This window comes from Sapajus apella, unplaced genomic scaffold, assembly GCF_009761245.1.
Source record: "Sapajus apella isolate SASKATOON/1434 unplaced genomic scaffold, GSC_monkey_1.0 scaffold123, whole genome shotgun sequence".
NCBI lineage: Eukaryota > Metazoa > Chordata > Mammalia > Primates > Cebidae > Sapajus > Sapajus apella.
In genome coordinates, this window is record NW_022437063.1 from 1587723 (window position 1) to 1610191 (window position 22469).

Consider the following 22469-nt stretch of genomic DNA (forward strand, 5'->3'; position numbering starts at 1 on the left):
CTGTGTGTGTTGGGGGCTGTGTGTGTGTTGGGGGCTCTGTGCGTGTGTTGGGGGCTCTGTGCGTGTGTTGGGGGCTCTGTGCGTGTGTGTTGGGGGATCTGTGTTGGGGTCTCTGTGCGTGTGTTGGGGGCTCTGTGTGTTGGGGGATCTGTGTGTTGGAGGATCTGTGTGTTGGGGTGGCAGGCCACGTTGTAGGTGCTCCTGGAGAGCCTCTCCTTGGCTGTCTGACTTTGGATGCATGTTGTGGCCTGAGCCTGGGTTTCCACCATCAACAAAATGGCAAGAAAAACGCCCTGGCGAGGGGGTGGCGCAGGGGAAGTGGCCGTGCTCCACAGACTCCCTCACACCCCGTCAGCTCCACTGGTCTCCAGGAAAAACCAAAAACAAAGGTCCTGCATGACAAATGAGAAGTGTTTTGTGCTTTACAGGCTCCACCTAATCTAAATAATGAGACACGGAACCTTTCTTTCCTTCAGGAAGAAGCTGGCGGGCATCCCAGCCATGTAAAAGGCAGGCGGTGGGGTGGGGATGACAAAGCTGTTTGGTGCCAGCTATATGCCCAGCGGCTTCTGGCAGACAGGACGGTGCCCTGTGTGCTCTTGGAGACTACAGATTGTACCTGGGATGGGGACGTGGGCATGGCAGGAGGAGGGCAGGGCGCACAGCCCACATGCGAGGCCAGGTCCCCCAGCCCTCGGCTGCCCCTGCCTCTCGTGGTTTCCAGACCCCATTCGCCCTGGGGTTCCTCCTGCCGCAGGTGGGAGCTGCTCCTTCCCAGGCCCCATGGCAGTGGCCTCTTGGGGCATCTCAAACTCAAGACACTCCATGCTGCTGAGCCCAAAGCCACATCTGCCCCAGGGTCCCCACCTTGGAAAATCCCCCAGGCTGCTCAGCCCAGGGTCCTGGACATCCTCCTTGGTCCCCACCTCCTGCTCAGCCCCCACCCCAGTCCCTAGCCAATCCATGGGCTCCACTCCTTGCTGCTGTCCCCCCGCCCACCACCACCCTCAGCCAAGCCGCAGATGTGGCCACAGCTTGTGGGACAGTGGCAGCCTCTCCGGTGGACTCCCAGCTCCCTTCCCAAAGACAAATGTGTCCTGTCACTCCTCAGGGACGCCCCTGTCCCTGGACCGAAAAGCCCACATCTGCCCATGGCCCTGCACAGTCAGACAGACCCCACTGCACCTCCCACACCTCCCCTCCCGCACTTCCTTTCTCCCCAACACTGGTGCCACCCGACTGCCCTTCTGACAGACAGATGCACGGCCATCTCTGCCTCAGTGCCTTTGCACACGCTATTTCCAGTGCCTGGACCACTTCCTCCCTGGTCTCTTCCAACTCAAACAGACTCATTCCTTTCCATCCTGCAGATGTCAGCTGCCCAGAGCGGCAGAGCCAGGCCCTGGAGGGCCGTGGAGGCCCAGCCGAGGGCCTGCCCTTATCCTGCAGGCCTCTGCGTGTCTCCAAAGGGCTGGGAGCCTCTGCAGACAGGGCCGGAGGCTGCCCTGGCTTTGGGAGCAGGGTCAGCAGGGAGCCGTGTCTGTCTTGGGCGCTTCCATTATTCACTCCCTGCTCGTAGCCTTCCTTCCTGTCGCATCACCCTCCTGACGTTCTGACGCTTCTCGGGGAGCTTAGGGCCTTTATACATCCCCAGGTAAAGGTTAATTTTTAATGCTGCTTTGGTAAATATTTGATGCCAAGGCTTTAATGGGGGAATGCATTAGACATTAAATGCCACAAAGTGCCCTGAGATGCTGTCCTTTTCATCGGCAGCCTGTGTCCATAACTCCTCCTGCTTCCCCCTCTCCGAAAATAAAGACTCTTTCTCCTTTGCCTCCTGCTATGAATTTTTCAAAGCGTTTTTCAAATCCATTCTTGTCCCCGATGAGCGCCTCCATTAGCCAGATAGAAGGTCAAAGAGGTTTTCAGCTGAAAGACGGCTCAGAAGCCTCAGTGCCTTCCCTCGTCTTATGCAAGAGGAAAGTGAGGCCCGGGAGGGACATGGCCTGCCTGAGGTTAAACAGCGAGTCCGTGGGTGAGGGAGTGGAACGCAGTGCCGGGACTCCCAGCCCAGGGCTCTGCTCTGGCACTGCCCCCCCCCCCCCCCCCCGGAAGAGTCAGACCAGTCCTGCCCTCACTAGTCCAGTGGAAACAGGCCATGTGGCTCTCTGGTTGTGCCGGAAGCCGGCAGCAGGGAAAGGGGTCTTTCAGAGAATGGGGAGAGGCCTCGGGAAGGAGCGTGACCTCAGTGAGGTTTTGAGGGATGAGTAGGAGCTCGCCAAGGGGCGGGCGGAGGGGAGGAGGAGGGAAACCCGTGGGGTAAATGGGCAGGGATGGGGACTGGTCTACTTTGTAACTCCAGCCCTGGCCTGGGGCCCAGCCTTGTCCATGCTTTTTAATCCTTGTGAAATGAATGTGTCCTCTGTCTCCAGGGCCGTGTGCACTGTGTCCTTGATCATCGGCTCCTGGTCCCACGGGCCCTGGTGCCCTTACGTCCCTGCTTCCTTCAGCCTGGATTCCGACCTGACCCACTTCCACGCACTGTGCATGCCTGGTCCGTCCCTGATGCTGGGGCCGTTCCCCGACAGTAAACACCCACAATACACACACACATGCACATGCTGCACAGACCCACACAATACACATGCACCCCATGCCAGACACCCACAATACACATGAATACACACACTATGCCACACAGACCCACACAATGTCACATACACCATGCCATACAGACACCCACAATACACACGAACACACATACTATGCCACACAGACCCACACAATGTCACATCCACCATGCCACAGACACCCACAATACACATGAATACACAAACTATGCCACACAGACCCACACAATACACACCCCATGCCACACAGACACCCACAATACACACACAGACCATGCCACAGACACACGAAATACACACACACCCCAGGCCTCACAGACCCACACAATAGGACACATAGCTGGGCAGCACAGAGTCTGGTCCAAGCCCAGCCAGGGGGCCCCAGAGCCCATTGTTCCTGCCTGCCCCCAGCTGTGGCTCCCAGCGATTCCTGAAGCCACAGGTCCCAGCACACAGGGCTCATGACACACTCACTCCCAGAGCTCACAGCTAACGCGATCAGATGACACGTTCCCCTCCCCCCACAGCATCCTCTGGGGCACCTTAGAAGCTACGGGAAGTCAGAGCTGGAGGGTGCTTAGGAGGAGCCCATGGCAGGCCTTGGTTTCCATCGATCTGACGGGAGCCAGAATGCCCAGGCCGGGAGACATTTGCAGCGCCAACAAGCATCTATTCTTGGAAGCAAATATTTTAGCAGTTAAGACCAGAGTTTTCATAGCGGCGGAAATAAAGTAGAATCCGTGGTCCTCCCTGACCCAGGCCGATGGAGATAAATTCCTTCTCTACTCACCCTGCCCTGCAGCGCCTGATCTGGGAGCCAGGCCTATTAACGGCCCCTGAACTAAATTGTTTTTTGGGAACATTACTGCCACCGACCTCCGAGCTGGAGGCGTATTCATGAGCCCCATTCGCCTGGGCCTTTGTGGAAGTGTCTTTTTGTTAATTACTCACGCAGGCTGGCATCTTTGTTTGCACAGCAGTTACTGCGTTAGGGCATTTTAATTAAGATTCCAAACTAAAGAGTCCAAACTGGCTGGGTGGAGCAGTGCAGGTCTCCCCTGAGAAAGGATTACAGGAGCCACCTCCGAGGAGGGGGCATGTGTGATGCCGGCTGCAGGCAGCACGTCCCCAGAAACAGGGGTGCCATGCTGCCAAGCTCCCAATGGGAGCTGTTTTCTTTCTCCCGACAGCTGCACCCTGGGCCCAGAGACACAAAATCTCCATCTGAACTACAAATAGCTGTGTTAGGTCTAGCTCATTCTAGAAGTGCGTCTTCAAAATGACTTTCCCAAAACCTTCCCTAAGGAATATCTACCCTTTGGCTGAAGGCACTGATTTTTCCAAGCACAGCCAGGGCAGGGTCGGAATGGATTTTCTATGCATCACTGGACAGAGCTCCGTAAGGGTGGGGACCCAGCCTTTTCTTTCTGTTCCCAGCACTTGACACAGGGCACAGCCTGCCGCCAGCCCTCAATAAATGCTTGCTGCATAAATGAGTAAATTAATCTTGTCTGGGCTGCATTCACACAACACACACGGATTGTTCTAGAGAAAGAAAAGCAGGACAGAGCTGGAGACTTTGCAAAGAGGATGCCCAAGACATTTCCTTGGTGGGACTACAGACCCAGATGTGTGGCAAAGAGGTCAGACCAGTCTTTCTGCCTCCTCGTCCGCCCTGCTTTCTTTGCTCTGGGAAGGGCCAGGAGCTGGAAAGGGCCGATGAATCGGCCTCCCAGGACCACCTTAGAGGAGAAAAAAAAAGAGAAAGGGAGAAAGAAAGGAAGAGAGAGAAGAAAGAAGAAAAGGAGGAAAGAAGAATGGAAAGAAAGACAGACAGACAGACAGACACACACACACATTAGCTTCCCACAGTAAGGTTCACAAACCACTGGAGCAAGTGTGATTGCGTGAGGAGGTAAATATACCAGCATTTGAACCGTTATGCGCAGGAGCAAGCAGGTAAACATTTAACAACCCATTCTCCAGGGGGAGAATACCCTGATTTGTGGCACGTGCTGCCAATTTCGCGAGTGTAAATACTGCCGGCCTGCCGTCGTTGAATGCACAGACAGGAAGAGACGCAGGTAGCCACCACTCTACAGATTTCCCCCATACAGACACACAGATGCAAATCACCTCACCAGCACAGATGGCGAACATGTAGCAAAAGAACTAAGAAGGGATACATTTTGAGTGTGCATTACCTCTGTGTTTAATACAATGTATTTAACTGTATGTTTATATAATGTAATTTGCAACGTGGCTGTCTTTAACAGCAGGCTTCCAAAATTCCTACAACTTGAACTCTCTTGAGCCAGTGCCATGCAGCCCCACCTACCCAGATACGCTGATGGGTTCGTTTTAACGCGAATTAGAAAAAATGCAACTCTTAAACCAGTGATGGTATTAGCTTAGCGCAAGTCTGAGTTTTCTACAAACAGGACTTGATTTCAAGTCAATTAAAACTGTATGAAGTCAACAGAATGAGGGATGTACACACACAAGAACATTAAGGACCTGAAACGTGGGGAATAAATGTTGCTTTATGAAAATTCCTTCAAACCTCGACTGTCTTGCGGACACAGTAAAATAAATGGGCAACTCACAAGTTGGGAAATACAATTTAACAAATGAAAGGTGTTTTGTCTCCAAAATCAAATAAATGCAAACAGCCCAGGTGCAATGGCTCATGTGCTGGTAATCCCTGCACTGAGGCGGATGGATCACTTTAGGTCAGGAGTTTGGGATCAGCCTGGTCAACATTGTGAAACGCCCCTGCTCCATCTTCTCCACTAAAAATACAAAAATCAGCCAGCCATGGTGGTGGGCACCTGTAATCCCAGCTACTGGGGAAGCCCAGGCAGGAGAATCACTTGAACCCAGGAGGCAGAGGGAGGCTGCTGTGAGCCGAGATCACGCCACTGCACTCCAGCCTGGTCGACAGAGTCAGTCTCCATCTCAAGAAATGCAAGCTGTATAGAAAGAGGGGCACCCCAAGCCGGAGAGGGCGCCCCAAATCCAGTGCCCTCAGAAGCTGTCTCACTGCACCAGCCCTTCAAGAATGAGGCTGGCAGTGGAACTGAGAGCCATAAAACTCACACACATACCACCCCCCCCACCCCTGCCAGACTCAGGAATCTCCCTGCCTGGCGTCTCTCTGGAGTAAATCATTCCAGAAAGGGAAAGGCCACAAACTCACAAAGGTACCTGCTGTTTTCTGGAGTACATCTCCTCCTCTTGCCCCCAGGAGAGCTAGGATTGGTGTTATTTGTCACAGTATTAATGAAAGGATTATATGCTCTATCAATGCCCACTGTAGGGAAATGAGCACGTGAGCGCCGCACATGGAATCGGACACCTGGGTGACTGCTGACACGGTGTTTAGAAAGGTCAGGTAAAATCACAGGATCATTGCCGATTCAACAGGACGACAGAATCAGAAGGCACATCATTATCAGAGGCGCGCAGAAGCAGGTGTGCGTTCAAAGGCAGAATCATGCAAAGCAGTTGTACCTGCGTACGAGCGGGATCCTGCCTGGGTTTTCTTTCCCTCTCATTTTTCACTCTTCAAATAACAGTCGCAACAATAACCACCGTTAGCATTTCCTGAGGCACCAGTCCTCACCATCATCTCACAAGCTAAGGCCCCTTGTGTCCATTGTACTGAGGGGAACACTGAGGCTCAGGGGAGCTACTGGCTTACCTGCAGCCGCCCCCGGGCACGTAGACAGGACCTGAACTCAGCTCTGATTCAAAGACGACGCAGCTCACCCCTCTGCGGGTTTGCTAGAACACGGCGAGGAGGTTTTCGAAGTCAACTTGTATTAAAACTAAGCGTGGGTGTCGTGTTTTTACCTTCTGTTCTGCCGGGCCCTCCTCTGGTGGGGACTGGTTTGCAGAGAGGGGTGGGAGCTTCCAGGTGGAGAGACGAGCACACCTGCCGCCTCCGGAAAGATTCCCCGGGCTGGGAAAGACCTTCACAAATGGTGCAGGAGAAAAGACACACCCCGAAAGCAAACAAAGCCAACCACGCACCCCAACTGAGCACTCACCAAGCTGGCACCGTCACCTCATTTAAACCCCTGCCTGGCAGCCCGCGAAGGGACGGGCGCTGGATCAGAAGCCAGGCTGAGTTTCAGAGTTTCGGCAGGCTCCTGAACCCAGACCAGAGAGGGCTTGTTCACCAGCACCTGCAGGCCAGATCTCAGGTGCTGAGGGAGACCCTTGAGGTCCTGCCCCGGGCACGGGTGAGACCCGCCTTGCACAAAGAACCCACAACCATAGGGCAGCTATGCACCCAGCGTGGGGTGGCATCCTGTCAGCGTTAGCTCTCACAGGGGGAGAAGTAAAGGTGGGGACGTTGCTCTTCCCAGCACAAGGATGTGGGCTTTGGAGTTTCCCAGACCTGGGTTCCGATTCCGGCTCAGCTGCCACGCAGGTCCCTGGAAGTCACTAGATCTCTCTCGGAGCCTGGGCGTCTCCTTTGTAAAATGAGCCTCGGGCTGGCCAAGCTGCAGCGCAGCTGGGGAGGCTAAATGGCACCATTTGTTGCAGCTGATTAGCTCAGTAAGCCCTCAACAAATGGGTTACTAGCAGCAATAATGCAGCTCATTGATCGGATCCTATCTCGGTGCCTTCTGTGCAGAAGGCACTGGGCAGGAAGATTCATTCATGCAACATGGATGTATTGAGCACCTACTATGTGCCAAGCACTGTTCTATGTGCTCGGGTCACAGCTGAGCACAAGAAAAGCCACTCCCAACTCTCTTGGGGTTTCCTTCCAGCAGAGGAGACAGGCACAAAGCCACAAAGCAAATGTGATGTCAGGTGGCGATGCACCTGATGAGAAGGGACAGAGTGATGGCAGGGTGGCAGCTGCTGCTATTTTGTAAACCTTGGCCAGGGAAGACCCCTCTGCTCGGGTGGCTCTGAGTAGGGGCTGTGGAAGGGAGGAGTGAGCCCTGCTGGTATCTGGGAGGGGAGAGGTCTGGGTGGAGGGAGCAGCAGGGGGGCTGGTGTGGCTGTAGCAAGCGTGAGTGTGGGGAGGTGAGGACAGAGGGACAGTGGGGTGGGGAGGGGACAGATCACGTTGTTGGCCAAGGAAAGCATTTTGATTCCTAAGTGTGAAGGAGGCCATTGGCAGGTCTTGACTTATGTTTAAAAGATCACCCTGCTGCTGTCGGGGACAGAGGCTGGTATATGGGAGCCATGTGGAGGTGGCTGCCTCCATCCTGGCCAGAGAAGATGGACAAGGAGGGCTGGTCTCAGAGGAGGGTGGGTGGGGGCGGATTCTGGCTTCCGTTTCAAGGTATTGCTGATGGGATACGTGAAGCGGGAACGAAAGGAAGAAGCCAAGGGGCCGGTGGGAGGCAGCCAGGACATGGATATGTCCCCCACGTCTATGGGACATCCAAGAGCTGCCCCTGAGGACTCAGGCTCTGCAATGACCAGCAAGTCTGGATTTGGGGTGGGGGGGCCAAGGAGAAAGACCAAGAGGTGGACTCCATGGGGGGTAGGGTGGAGACAAGAGAGATGTTAAAGGAAGGAGCCCTGATCCCTGAGATCAGGGAGATGACGATGGAGTCACAAATTGGAGCAAGAAGGGCAGCCATGAGGGCCCGGGAGCCCGGACCCTGCGGTGCAGAGGCTCCGGGCTCCCCAGCTCCCCTCAGTGGCTCTGTCTACGCTGCTGTCTGTCTGGATGCCCTTTCCCCACTTTGGCAAACTCCTATTCATCCACTGAAAACCTTTCTTTGACTGCTCCTCCCCTGGCTGACAGGTGCTTAGTCCTGTGGACCGTGAATCCTGGGACAGCAGAGCTGTGAATGGTGGGGAATGCTCAGGCGAGGCCGGGAGAGGGACGGGAGCATTTGCAGAGCAGCTGCTCCATGCCACGGCCCTCCCGAGTTTCCTCTCATTAAAGCAGACCACAGCCGATAGGCCAGTTCCGTCACCCTCTGTCCAGGTGAGGAGGGGGAAGCTGCCTGCTGGAGGCCCTCCAGGTACCTCAAAATAGGGGACCTGGGACTCGAACCCCGTTCTGTTTGCCTCCAAGAGCCTTTGCTCCTAACTTGACCACTCTGCCTGCAAACAAAAAAAAAACAAAAACGCTTCATGGCAGGTGGGGCTATTCACACACAAGCCAGCTTCCTGGAGGGTGAGTGAGTGAGGGATCGCTGGGCAGTGCCTCCTGGGCAGGGACGAGGAGGGGACCCCAAGGCAGGCTCCAGGCAGTGCTGGAGAGCTGGAACCCTCTCTTCCTGGAGGCTGAGGGACCCTGGGCATGAGACAGACAGGTGCTCACACAGGCTGGAGGAGAACCATCGCGGGGTAGAAATTGAGAAACCCCACGGCCCGAGGTGGAAGCGGGTCACTGAGTTATGGCCCACTGCCTGCTCCTTGGACAATTAGCACAGCCATTGCCGTGGCAGTTATGAGTTCTTCTCCATTCCAGGGGATGTTCGATGGGACATTATGCTGAATTAATGACCCAAGACACACCGTTTTATGTGCGGGATGACAGCACTGCCCTGCTGGACGGCCAGGCTGGCAAATGTGTGGCACTGTGGGTGGTGGTGAGGTCGTTTGCTTCTCACACTGGCAGTGCCCTTGCCATGGCTGATACTGAGTGTCAACTTGATTGAGGGATGCTAAGCATCGATGCTTGGGTGTGTCTGTGAGGGTGCTACCAAAGGGATTTACACTGGAGTCAGAGGGCTGGGGACGGCAGACCCACCCTCGATCTGGGTGGGCACCAGCTAATCAGCCGCCAGCGTGGCCTGAATGTAAAGCAGGCAGAAAAACGTGGAGAGGTTAAACTGGCCTAGAGCATCCCAGCCTCCATCTTCCTCCCATGCCGGATGCTTCCTGACCTCCAAACAGCGGACTCCAGCCAAGGTCTTCAGCTTTGGATGTGGACGGGCTTCCTTGCTCCTCAGCTTACAGATGGCCTGTTGTGGGACTTTGTGATCATGTGAGTTACTACTACTTGATAAACTCTGATATGTATATATAGCCATCCTGTTAGTTCTGTTCCTCTAGGGAACCCTGACTAATACAGTCCTCCCGCAAGCAGGGGCACCTTCGTGGTGGAAAATGAAGCAGAAAAACAGAAAACGGCGGCTGTCCCCTGGGGGAGTGCTGACGAGGAGGAGGTAGGTATTAAAGCAGGGAAATAAAGAACAGCAACAGGACCGCTGCCCCCACGGACGGCCTGCATGATGGCTCAGGGCGGCCGGGACTCTCCACGCATCTCAACACCCCCTCAGCCTTTGGGGGTGCAGAGAGGGGTCAAGGAGTTGTGTTTCCCAGGAAGAAGGATGAGGAGAAACTGCAGCTGCTGCAGGGGTCCTGGTGCACCTCAGGGCCTCCGTGGGTCATGGTGATGTGGATCCTAGCTCGGCCACAATCAGCCACGTCCAGGACGCCACGGGAGGAGCCACATAGCCCTCGGCCTAAGGAGGGTTCCTAGAGGCTGGGACTGCAGCTTGCACTCTGGGGAGTCTGCACGGTTGGGCACCAGGACATGGGCAGAGCCAGGAAGAGATTCCCTGCAGTGCTACTGTGTGCCCTCATGACCTGTCATCACCATCACCATCACCATCAAGGGCAGGCACTGAGACTCAGGGAAGGCCAGCAACTCATCTGAGGACACACAGCAGGTGAAGTCACTGGTTCTGAGCCTTTCTGTTCCCCCCACCTCCGCCTGCTGCCCGTGGTACCCACCACCACGGAGTGACACTGATGAATGGCCACCTCCCGGGGCTTCAGCCAAGCTGTCAGAACAAACAAAACACAGCCCAGAGAGGCAGTGCAGGAGGGAATGCATGCCTTCTCAGGCCCCAGCTGGGAAAAGACAGGAACTGGAGGGACAGTTTCCTGGTCCAGCTGGAGCCCCCAAGGAGCTGCAACTCCATCCAAGCTCAGGACATCAACTGTCTTCTGAATTCCAAGCACGGAAGCCTCCTTGGTATTTGATGTTACGCCAAGGAAATAAGATACTTGGTCGTCTCCCTTTCTGGTCTCCTCATTTTCTGGAATTTCTTGCTGTTGGCTGGCACCCTCCCTGCAGAAGCCACACCCAGGGCTCTGGCTGCAGAGCTGGGAAGAATACGATGCTTGAGTTTCAGCAGGAGAGGGTTCTGGGGTTGGGCGAACTCTGGGACCTCACAGGGGAGGACGAATGTGTTTTATGAAGCGCTCAAGGGGCTCCGGGACAGCGAGGTGAGAAGAGGTGGCGATGGAGCTTTGCTGGTAGGCAGAGGCTAACAGACGGAGAGGAGCTCTGACATTCCCCTTCCCCTGCTGGGCTCCTGTACCTCCAGGTGACCTGAGGTCCCCAGGGCCCAGGGCAACGGAACCAATGCTGTAGAGGCACTCAGGCTCTGACTCCTGCTCTGCCCTGTCCCTGTATGCCCCACAGGCAGCACCAGCATCTCCCAGGAACTTGCTATAAATGCAGAATCCCAGGCCTACTCCGTCATTAGGCATCAGAATTTGCAAACCCAACAAGACCCAGGGGATTTGGATGCCCCTTAAGCTCTGAGACGCACACAGGATCCCCTCGAGCTAAGTCAGGAATTTTTCCCTGAGCTCCGACAGCCTGGGAGAGCTTGGGGGCTGGAAGGGCTGGAGCTGGGCAGCCTCCTCTCCTCCAGCCACTGTCCATCTCCCATCCCCACCCAGGCCTCTAGACCTCAGAGAAGGTTTTGAAGGATGAATACGAGTTCCCCAGAGCGAGATGGGGCAGAGCACACTGGGAAGAGAATTGAATCAGAAGCAGGGAGGTGTGAATTGGGGAGGGATTTGAGGGGTCAAAGATGGGGTGGAAGGCATGGGTAGTGAGGTGGGGGGAGGCTCTGAGACAGGCAGGGGCCAGGTAGAGTCGGCTCAGATCTGACATGGACCAGGGAGACCCTGGCTCAAACTCATGGTTCTACTGTGTGGCCTTGGGTAAGTCACTGACTCTCCCTGGGCCCAAGTTGGCTCATCCGTATGAGGGGATGATGTGCCCTGCTGAGCCCAGTCCTCAGGGTGGGAGTTACAAGAGTCCCTGGAAATACCGAGGGGGCAGTGTCTAAAGTCAAGTGCTAACCATGCTTCCTGTACTCTCTGCTGGTCCCTGTGGGTCTTCCAGGCCTGAGGCTTCAGGAGGGGGTCGCTAGGGTGGGGAGGCAGGGTCGGGTCACTGAGGGCTGGGGGATAGGCTAGGAGCCAGCTGAATGGAAGATTCTCAGTTATCAAAAAGCTTGGCTCTTACAGACATTTTCCAGGGCCTCCTGAGTGCCTCTCTCCGGGATGGGAATGTTGATGCACAGTGGAGGGAGGGAGGTGGGGTCCTAGCTGAGTGTCCCGCCCCCCATCAGGTCCTCACAACTGCATTGCAAGGCCAGGCTTGCCCAATTTACAGATGGGGATACTGAGGCTCAGGCAGGGGAGGCTTGGGGCAGGCAGCTTGTGGGGCACTGGTAGGGCCAGGCAGGTGTGTCTGACTGGGAGCTGATGCTTGTGCCCCGGATTTGAGACAATGACCATGTCGACCGTGACAGTGGCAGCTTCCAGGGCCCCGGCCACAGCAGCACTGACGATGACATCACAGCATGTGGCAGGAATGTGGTGACACCCTCGGGCCCGGCTTAACCCCTGGGGCACAGCAGCTCCCCACGCTGCCCCCTCTACTGCCTGCTCCTTTAGCCCGAGGTGGGTCCTAGCTGTGCAGAATTGAGGCCTGGGCTGTTAGTGTGAGGAGACCAGGTTCCTGATCTCCAAATGGACAGAGGGCTCAGCCCAGACCCTGTCCTGGACCCCCAGTGCTGATGCTCCTGCTGCATCCCTCGGACGGGATTTGCTGAGCCGCTACTACGTGCCAGGACCCTGAGTCAGGCTGAGGTTCTGGTGGGGAGAGCTGCACACCACTGCACACCGACAAGGATGGAAGTTCAGATAGTGGGGTCCGGCCGGGCTGAATGCAGGCAGCAGGGTGGGGGTGGGGGGACAGGACGGAGAGAGTGTGTGTGTGCGTGTGTGTAGGGGCTAGTGCCCACCTCCTGCCTCGCTGTGAACTGAGTGTGCAACCGTGCAAGGAGGTCAAGGGGCCTGGAGAGGCTTTCTATGCCTGGGAGGAAGACCCAGGACCTCCAAGGTGCGAAGGAGACACTGTTAGGTGAAGAAGGCACCCTGTCGCAGGGGCTGTGTCCCTAAAGTCCCTGCTGGGTTGTGCTCGGCTCTGGGCCCTAAGAGGTTGTCCTGACTGTTTTCAGGAGGAAATGACGGGTGGAGTCCCGGGGTCACCAGAGAAGACAGAGTCCAGAGAATCTGAGCAAGAAACTTCACAGTCTGAGATCATTATCTCCTAAGTGGAAGGAAAGCCCGGCTTCTCTGTGAAGTTAAATGAAGAGGCTGAGCTTTGTGACTGCTGCATCCCTCCTGACACCCCTGCCAGCCCCTACCTCAGTTATAAATCCCAGGGGTGGGGGATGTCATAACACCCCACCTGCCTGGCACATGATTCAGCAGCGCCTGGCTTTCACCCGGCCAGCTGGCAGGAAAATCACCTTTCTTGTGATTGATGGAGTGTGTGTCCGCGGGGACCAAGAGGTGGGGCTGTGTGGGGCTGTGCCACTGCCACCAGGACCTTCAATACTGCTGTTCAGCAGTGGCCTGGGGCTGCCTCGGGCCCCTCACTCACCAAGCCCTACGGGTTTCTGAGAGGGGAGATGGTGCTGGCCCCAGCTGGGGAGCCTAGAGCCTTGAGGGTGGACCCAGCAGTCGCCCAGCTTGCTCCTCTGCCCCAGCTCTGCCGCCTGCTCCCTGCCCACCACGGGCCCTCCCACCGCAGGGTGCCCATCAGAACTGCTACAGCAGCCCAGTGGGAGGCAGGGGCAGGGGACTCCTGGGTGCCCCCAGCACAGCTGCCCCTTCCGTGCACCTCCCACGGTGTTGCCTGCCTATGCTGTCCTGGCAGTGCCTTGACCTCCTGCCTCTGTGCCCTCTGTGCCCTCTGTGCTGCTCTCCATCCACTGCTTGGGTCCCACTAAGCCTCCCCAGAAGTGGCTGAGCCCCACTTGGAGACTCCAGGAGCCCAGGGGATGAGGGTGTGTCTGCAGCGGTCTTGCTCCTGCTGCTCCTCCATGGGGAGCCCCGAGGAGCTGGAGAAGCTGGGGTCATCTACAGGAGACAGAGCTGGGGCGGGGCAGGCAGGGGAGAAAGGGAGATAACCCACAGAGGCTGCGCTCACAGGAGGCTTCTGGAGGTAAAGGCAGAAGCAAAGAGACGTTTTCGGGAGCAGCCGCACTCAGCAGGAGGCTCTTGAAAGCTGTGAGGGGAAGAGAAGCCTTTCCAGGGACTGATGAGCATTAAAGAGTCTCCCAGGCTGGGCACGGTGGCTCACGCCTGTAATCCCACCATTTTGGGAGGCCGAGACGGGTGGATCATGAGGTCAGGAGTTCAAGACCAGCCTGGCCAAGATGGTCAAACCCTGCCTCTACTAAAAATCCAAAAATCAGCTGGGTGTGGTGGGGGGCACCTATAATCCCAGCTACTTGGGAGGCTGAGGCAGAGAACTGCTTGAACCTGGGAGGCAGAGGTTGTAGTGAGCCAAGATTGCACCACTGTATTCCAGCCTGGGCAACAAAGCAAGACTCAGTCTCAAAAAAAAAAAAAAAAAAAAAAAAAAAAAAAGGAATCTCTGCGGCCCACACTCTTTTCCTGGACATTCTCCGATGTGACTGAGGAGGGCCGCAGAGAGCACTTGTTATGCCTGTTTGGATGCCAAGCGGTGCTTCACTGACTGGGACACCACGTGGAGGCTGGGACACCTGGGGCCAGGGACCTAGTCAGGTTACAGAAAGATCTGTAATGCTGGAGACGTTGTGGGTCACACAGCCGGGAGGACCTTGGAGTGGCAGAAAAGGAGGGTCCTCCCTGATCTCCAAATCAAGTCCCCTCTCACTTCAGTTCCTCAACTGGCAAACCTGAAGCCCCAAAAGGAAGCTCCTCACCCAGAGTCACACTGCACGTCAAAGAGCACAGCGGGAGTGGGGCGGTGCCTGCAAATCCAGCCAGGGATGGGCTGTTCCCTTATTCTGCACCACATCCTTGTGGGTTCTGAAGACCCTTCTTCACGCTCACATGGTGATGGAACACCCTCCCGAGCCTGCACTCAGGGCAGTCAGGAGCCTCTGAACTCCCAAAGGAAACGTGTCCCACCTGGACCTGGAGCTCAGCCGGGCACCCAGGCACTGTGCACCATCCCCACAAGCCTGGCACACTCTCTGCATCCTGATGGCACAGCATGGGGCCTGGCACACAGCAGGTGTGCCACGTGTCCTTGGTGAAAAGCGATACGGAACAGGGGTGGGGTGGGAACTGCTGCTGGGACAAGCAAAGGGTTCTGGGCAGGGCGAGACTCGGGGGCTGTTAGCAGAAGGTACAGTGAGGCAGGAAATGGAGCACCTGGAGGCCGGGGCAGGCAGACAGCCCCCAAGTGCTGAGCACAGGGCGCCAGCAACATCCCCCATCCTCTTGGCAAGTGTTCGGGATGGTGTGAGCTATTTATTGCAAATGCACGTGCATGCAAAAGGTGTGGGAGTGGAGGAGGACCAGCGTTTTAAATGGAAGATTCTCAGCTATCAGAAAGCTTGGCTATTATAGACATTTTCCAGTGCTTCCCGAGCTGTCCTGCCTACAGGCGTCCCCCCCAGAGATGCCTGGTCCGTGGGCTCTGGGTCTTCCATTTGACAAACCCTCCAGGTGTGTCTGTTGCAAGGGACTCGCATTTCAGAACACCCCACTATGGGGTCCTGCCAACAGACATTTCATTGCCTGTAGCTCTCTGAAGTCCCTACTGCTCAAGGGTGGGGGCTGGCTTCTCTACTCATCACCTCCACATCCCCCAGAACCTGGCACAGACCCCTGCCCAAGGACCCACTCAGCCAGCATTTGTCAAACTGAGCCACACATGGCTGTGTCTTTGTCTCCTGTGTAATAGATGTCGTCATTATTCGATCGATAAGCACAAACTGATTTATACATATCTTATTAATTGTTTAAGGCACTCATTGAACAGGTCACTACCTGCTAGCTATGTGAATGAACGCTAACTCACTTGGTTTCTGCCTCCAAAGAGAAGGAATCAAGGGTTAAATGAGCACCTACTACGTGCCAGGTAGGCACACAGTTAACCCATGGAAGGGGGCAGTCTTACCCTCTCCTTTTTCACGAGGATCAGAAGGTTAAGAGGGTGAAATCTCATGCCTGAAGTCAAGGAGCAGGTAAATGGCAGAGCTGGGACTCAGACCCAGGTCAGGTTGCCTGCAAAGCTCCTGGACTTGAACCCAGGGGTTGCTGTGCGGCAAACTCCTGCACACCCCGCAGCAGGGGGCCTCTGGATGGATCTTGCAGCCGGGGCTTGGTATCATGATGTCCCTGCATGATGTGCCCTGAGCCACATGTGCCCATGGCTGCAGCTCAGCCCCGACACGGCATCTGAACCTCTCATTCTACCCCTTGACCTGGGAATCGCCCCTCAGTCTGGCTCCTGTCCTTGGTACTACCAGCCTCCCAGGGAGTTCCTGCTCCAAACGCCAAACCTGCCTCTCTCCTTCCAACTCTAGATGCCACACTACCCAGGGCTGCCTGCGGTTAGGTCAGGCTCGCCCCCACCACCCTGGAACTGGGCAGAAATAGGAACTGCAGTAGATAAGCTCAGATCTGAACACAACCCTGAGGCAGCCACCCCACAAGGCCAACCCCTGAGATGCCACCTGTCTGGCTGGCTTCCTTCCTTCCTGAACAGCCTGCCTGAGTCAGCACTCACACCCCTCATGCCACACAAGGCATGTACGTATAAGGAAACAAGTAACATTTGTATTTTCTAACCTCGTGCCGAAAAATCTGCCTGGGCAGACCGATTTGCTTCCTTTGGCCAGGTTTACAACTTAGAAACCCACCCAGTTTCCCCCTTTGCCTCGGCAGCTAGGAAACGCAAAACTCCACTTAATGTTCAGTGGTTCCGTCTCTCGCACGGGGCCCTCAGCGCGATGAGCTTGCAAGCTTTGCTTCTAAGCTGTCTCCGCCTCCCACGTTGACTTTCCCGTGCAGGCACATGTTCTAGGCTACCACGACAGTTTCAGCTTTTTCTTGACAAACAACAAGATACGCAAACCAAACCACTGGGTAACCAAACGGCCAGATCGTTCCGACGAGCCAATTCGTTCTCACCACGGCGAGAATGACGGCGGACTTTCCATGCTCTCCAAAGACAATGACCCCAATCAGCGCCGGCCTCAATGGCAGCCACTTACCAGGCAGACGAACTCTGGAAGGTCATCAGCGGTGGGCTGTGGGCGTCTCCCCGCAGCGTGTGCACGGCCTGGGGGGCTTGGGGCAGCGGGCCTGGGGGAGGCTGCGGCTGTGGGGCCCGCTGCCCCGGCCGAGGGGCCCGAGCAGGGTTCCCCCACCGCCGGGGGTCCTGTTTCATCCACCGTCCTTGGATGCCCCACCGTGCCAGGTAGACCTTGCAGATGTCGTAGTTCATTGCCGAGTAATACAAAAGGTCCAGAAGCAGCAGCATCAACACGAAAAAGCCGTAGATCCACACTCCCAACAAGGCGGTGTAATTGCTGCGAATGAACAGAGAGGGAGTGAGTGAGGAGAGGCGAGCAGCCCCGGTCGGGCTGGCGTCCTCAGCGGGGCTGATTACAGAACCTGGCATGGGGGATATTTTGGAGTCCTAGGGAGGAGGGTCGGAGCCCCTCTGGAGGGCGGGACCTTGGCTCCCTCTCCTCTGCCTGCACTGTTCACCTCCTTCCCTGGAATCCATTGCCTTGGGCCTGGTCCCCACCTGAGCATCCTCCAGGACCCCACGTCCTTGGGCTGGGATCCCTGTGAGTCCCACACTGTCAGGCACTTTGGTAGGAATTCTGGGCTGGCATCGGGGTCTCCCGGGACATGGCAGCCTCTTCCTCCTCCTGGTACTGTTTTGGCCTGGCCGCTCCCTCTTTCCCACAGATGCCCCTGCTCACCACCCCTGCCCCGCCTTTGCCTATGTTGTTCCTGCTCCCCCACCATGCTCTCACTGCCTCACCCCTGCTGTGAGGGTGGAGCTCCTCCCCATCCTGCTGGACCTAGGGCAGAGGCCTCAGGTTCTGCCCTCCACACCCCTCCCAACCTCCCCCAGGGGTCCCCTTCACTTAACACCACCAGGCTGTGCACGGCTGGGGTGCCCGGGCCCTGGGACCTCACTTCTCTTATTCATTTGCCCAATATTTCCCCACTAAGGGCTGCTCTGCCTTCCCCAGGCAGAGGTGGCCAAAGTCGCGGAGGGTTCAGAGTCCTGCTGGGAAGCCTGGCTCTCCCGGCATCAGCCGGCTCTACTGCAGAGAGGGTCTGTTCTCCCAGCACCTGGCCTTTGCACAGACCGTGCCTTCTTTCCCTGACCCCTCCTCCCACCGGCCCTCTGTTGAAGACGACTTGCTCCAGGAAGGCTTCCGGACACCCTGACCCTCCTACATGGGTGGGACAAGCCCCTCTTCTGGCCCACAACCCTGATTTCCCCTCAAACCCAGCCCTCGTCACCCAGAGCCACGTCTGTCTCCCACGCCCTTCCCCAAGGCCAGGGTCTGAGTCTCCGCGTGCCCAAGGTGGACGGTGTCCTGGGCTTCCCACTGCAGCGGGGGCTTCTGAGTCCTAACAGTACGTGCCAGGGGCTGCGGCTGCCTGAACGTACCGCTCTGTTAATGCCTCCGGCTGCTCCCTGCTGTGGGCATGTGTCTGGGTGGGTGTGCGCTTCAGTGTTGAGGAGGCATAAACGCAGCCAGTGTCCGGCCTGCGCACGCTGCCACTGCACCTCCCCGGGGAGAGACCCGCCGGCCTCTTGCCCAGACTGGGCTCTCAGGGGCAGCACAACCTTCAAGACCCTGTTTGGGGCTGAGGACAGGTGCCAGCCTGGATCCCTGGTTCTAATTCTTCCTCTGCCTGGTTTGCTGTGTGGCCTGGGAGAACCCCTGCCTGTCTCTGGGCCTGAAGGAGAGGAGCAGGAGGCCTCTCCCTGTCTCAGCTTCCAGGCTCCAGATCTTCCCAGGCTTAGGTCAGCCCCAGCGCCAGCAGCGGCCTCTGTAGGAAGACAGGGGCTGCTTCCCAGTGGGTCCTCTGGCCCTGACCAGGGCAGCGCCCAGGGCTGGGGAAGCTCGCTTTCCCCCTCTGCCTGGAAAGACTTCCCTCCCCTCACTTGGCCAAGTTGTTGGCCTGAAGATGCTGCTCTGGTGCCTGGGATCCACTGGATGGGAGCCTCTGCATGTCCTGAGCATGTCCCATGAGCAGCCACGGGCTGGTGCTGAGGCTTTGCCGTTGTAATCCCACAGCTCCCGGTCACCACGGATCCTTGCTGCCTCCCAGCCCCCACCGCCATGAAGCCTGCAGCAGACCAAGGGGCTCGCTCATGCTCAGGTGTAAATGACTGCCAGCCAGGCCCAGCTGCCTTCTGTTAAAGAGAGGCCCGCTTTTCCTGGAGGCACCTGGATGTGGGATTCCTTCCAGGGAAAAGAGGCCTGCGGCCCCATCCAGCATGCTGGGGCAGGCGTCCCCAGGGTAGCTGTCCCCGCAGACAGAGGAGGCCAGTCTGGCTCCAGTCCCCAGGCCTCCCGCTCTCCCAGCACCCTCCCTCCTGCAGCCCCCACAGAATCGCTCTAAGTGGCAGGTTTTTCTTCGGTGGTTCCCATGGCAGCAGCCACGGGGGCTGAGGGAGGAGACGGGGGAAGGGGAGGCAGGGCAGCTGTGTGCAGATGCTGTCCGCAGAAGGGGTCCGGGATGCCAGCTGGGGCTGTGGCTGGGCCGCAGGCTGTGGGCCTGGAACTACCGGGTCAAGAAGGAACAGTACCTGAGGCAGCAGCGGACGCTCGTTCCCCCACCTGCTTCCCACGTTAGCCCACCTCATGCTCACGCAAACACGGGAAGAAACAGCTTTTTCATCATTGTCATCCCTGCTTTACAGACGGAAAACTGAGGCTCAGTGGAATTAGACAGACTTGCCTAAGAGCTCACAGCCATTAAGGGTCAGAACCAGTACTTGAACTCAGCAGCTGAGCTCTAGAGTTGTGCTTCTAACCACTGTACCACACTGGCTTGGCTGCGGCCGCCTAGGTTCTCAGGGTAGAAAAGCTGCCTCCAACCCAACAGCACTCCTGCCTGGAGGCCTCTGTCCATGCTGCACCTCTGTCCAGAACCCCTGCCTACCTCCCACACACCCAGCTGGCCCTGTGTCTTAGCCCAGATATCACCTCCTCCAGGAAGCCTTCCTTGATGCCCTGTGTCAGTCCAACCCCTACCCTGCATTCCCAAAGCCACTGGATTTCCCAGAACACACTGCTGTCTTTGCTGTTTGGTAGGACTGTCTGCCCCTGGATATTGGGAGGGCCCTGAGGGCAGAGCGCGAGTTCAAGTTGTCGTTATGAGCCCAGCACTCAGCCTCGGGCTGTGAATACTGACACCAACACATACTGAGAGCTGGGGATGCGCTGGTGACAGTGGCCGCTTTGATACTAACTTCACTGGAGTTTATAGCCGGCATGTCTGTGCGCCAGCAGCTAACAGAAATGCTGGCAATTGTCATGCGTCAGTGCCCTGTGCTTCCGAATCCTTGCAAAGGTGCCATGAGGGAGGAGCTGGTGTCCCCGTGTCACACACGAGGAAATGAGACCAAGAGAGGCAAAGTCACTTGCCAAAGGCCACACAGCTGGTGAGTGGCAGTGCTGGGAGCTGGAACCAGGTCCCTCTGACCTCAGATGAGCTAATCTTGGGGTAAGGCTGAGGTCCAATCTAGGCTAGATGTTCAGAGAGGGGTCCCCTGCACCTGCGGGGTGTGCCCGCTTGTCCTGGCCCACCCTCTACCAGGAACCCCAAGGGCGAGTCCCCATCCTCCCTCCTCCGGGCATCCTGCAAATCAGTGTGTCACTGTCATCATGTGTGAGTGCACTGCCATGCTCCCAGCCTTTGCAGCCAGCCTGCTGGAGTTGACACATGACATGACACCCAGCGCTCCCAGCTCAGCCTCGATGTCCGGGAAGGGAGGGGCCTGCCTGTGGGAGGTGCTGTCTTTGCTGACTCGCCCTTCCTTGTCAGGTGGCCACCTTGGAGGTGGCAGGCGGGGAAGCCCGGGACACAGGCATCATCCTAAAGCCACTCCCCTGGCCTTCCATGGCTGGCCCTCCCCATGGTCGACCAGCTGGGAAGATTCAGGTCTTTAAAAACATTTCAGAAATGTAATAAAAAATATGTGACCCGGAAATTAACTCCATCAGATGCAGGGGGTCTTTGTTGTGTGGGTATGTGTTCTGTAAATGGCAGAAAGTGAAGCACCAAAGGCCGTTTTATGGAGCAAGAGGTGAAGGCAGCCAAGGCCGCAGACGGCAATTTTTTTAGTGTATTTTGGGATATTTACTGATTCAAATTTTTTTGGTGTTTTCCAAGCAGTCAACAAAACCTACTCTGATGAAGGAACCGCACTGAACGTCTTGCCAGGGCACAGGAGCAGATCCGTCAGCAGGAACAGCAGCGGCAGCCAGTGTGGGCTGGAAGTCCCCATCACCACCCCACCAGGAAGTCACGTTGGAGGGTGGGGGAGGAGAGTTCCTGAGGCCAGCAGGTCAAAACGAGACATCGGCTCAGCTGGAAGATGGCCGATGGCCCCTCTGCCAACCTCGCCTATGGGCCAGGCATGGTGGCTCACGCCTGTAATCCCAGCACTTTGGGAGGCCGAGGCGGACGGATCATGAGGTCAGGAGTTGGAGACCAGCCTGACCAACATGGTGAAACCCCGTCTCTACTAAAAATACAAAAATTAGCCAGATGTGGTAGCACACACCTGTAATTCCAGCTACTCAGGAGGCTGAGGCAGGAGAATCGCTTGAACCTGGGAGGCAGAGGTTGCACTGAGCCGAGATTGATTGTGGCACTGCACTCCAGCCTGGGCGACACAGCGTCTCCATCTCAAAAAAAAAAAAAAAAAGAGGGGGGGAGTATGGCACCCACTGGCAGGAGCAGCCTCGGGTCCATGAGACAAGGTGGGTGACCCTGGCAACTAAGGTGTGAGCTCACAAGAAGTCAGGGCTGTGTGAATTCAAATCCTAGCTCAGCAAAATTCTCTCTGTGATTTTGGGAAAATGAGCCTCAGTTTCCTTGTCTGTGAAATGGGGATACCCAGACCCCCTACTTCATGGTGTGACTATGAGGCTGTGAGATAGCTTGAGGGTCTGGAGAGAGAGAGACAGACCCCAGGAGTGCTGGCTCATGTGATTAAGGCACAGAGAGAGTGCTTAATAGATCTAGACCCAGAGAGGCAAAGTGCCTTGCCCACGGTCACACAGCAGGATCGAGGTTGTCCAGTGCAGTGGTGGTGTGTGGGCTTTGGGCCGGGACACACCCGGCAAAGCAGAGTCTGCGCCTAGCTGAAGACATTCCCCATAGCGCCAGTCCCTCTGTCTCTCCCCACCCCACTGGTAACAGGCTTGTACAAGCGATGTATGTACTTTGGCCAATGAAACATGAGCAAAAATGCTATGGTCACATCTGAGCAGAAGCTTAGAGACACGACGTGCGTGGCTTCACCACTGCGTTCTCCCTCTACTGCCAGGCCATCGTCCTGCCCGGGATGGGAGCTGCTTCCCCGGCCCCATCACAGGATGCTTTACGCACAGAACCACAAGAGCACAAGAAGGACCCAGAGCATGAGCTAAAAGGAAGCTTTTGCTTCCCAAGCTCCCGGAGCCTATGAGGGTGCTCCTCCTCTCAGCATAACTGAGCCCGGGATGGCCAATACGGCCACGTCCCCTGTGTGCTGCGTGG

The 22469-nt window shown here is 56.7% G+C and overlaps 1 protein-coding gene across 2 annotated transcripts in view; it reads right to left on the reverse strand.

The window, feature by feature from the left end:
* The window catches only part of SHISAL1 (shisa like 1), a 109467-nt gene that overhangs the window by 47519 nt on the left and 39479 nt on the right, over positions 1-22469 (reverse strand). For both annotated transcript variants that reach the window (XR_004263812.1, XM_032261419.1), the window contains exon 4: positions 16934-17251. Coding sequence is in view for 1 of the 2 variants with exons in the window: in XM_032261419.1 (XP_032117310.1) it covers positions 16934-17251 (318 nt within the window). In the remaining variant the exon portion in view is untranslated. The remainder of the gene's footprint in view (positions 1-16933; positions 17252-22469) is intronic.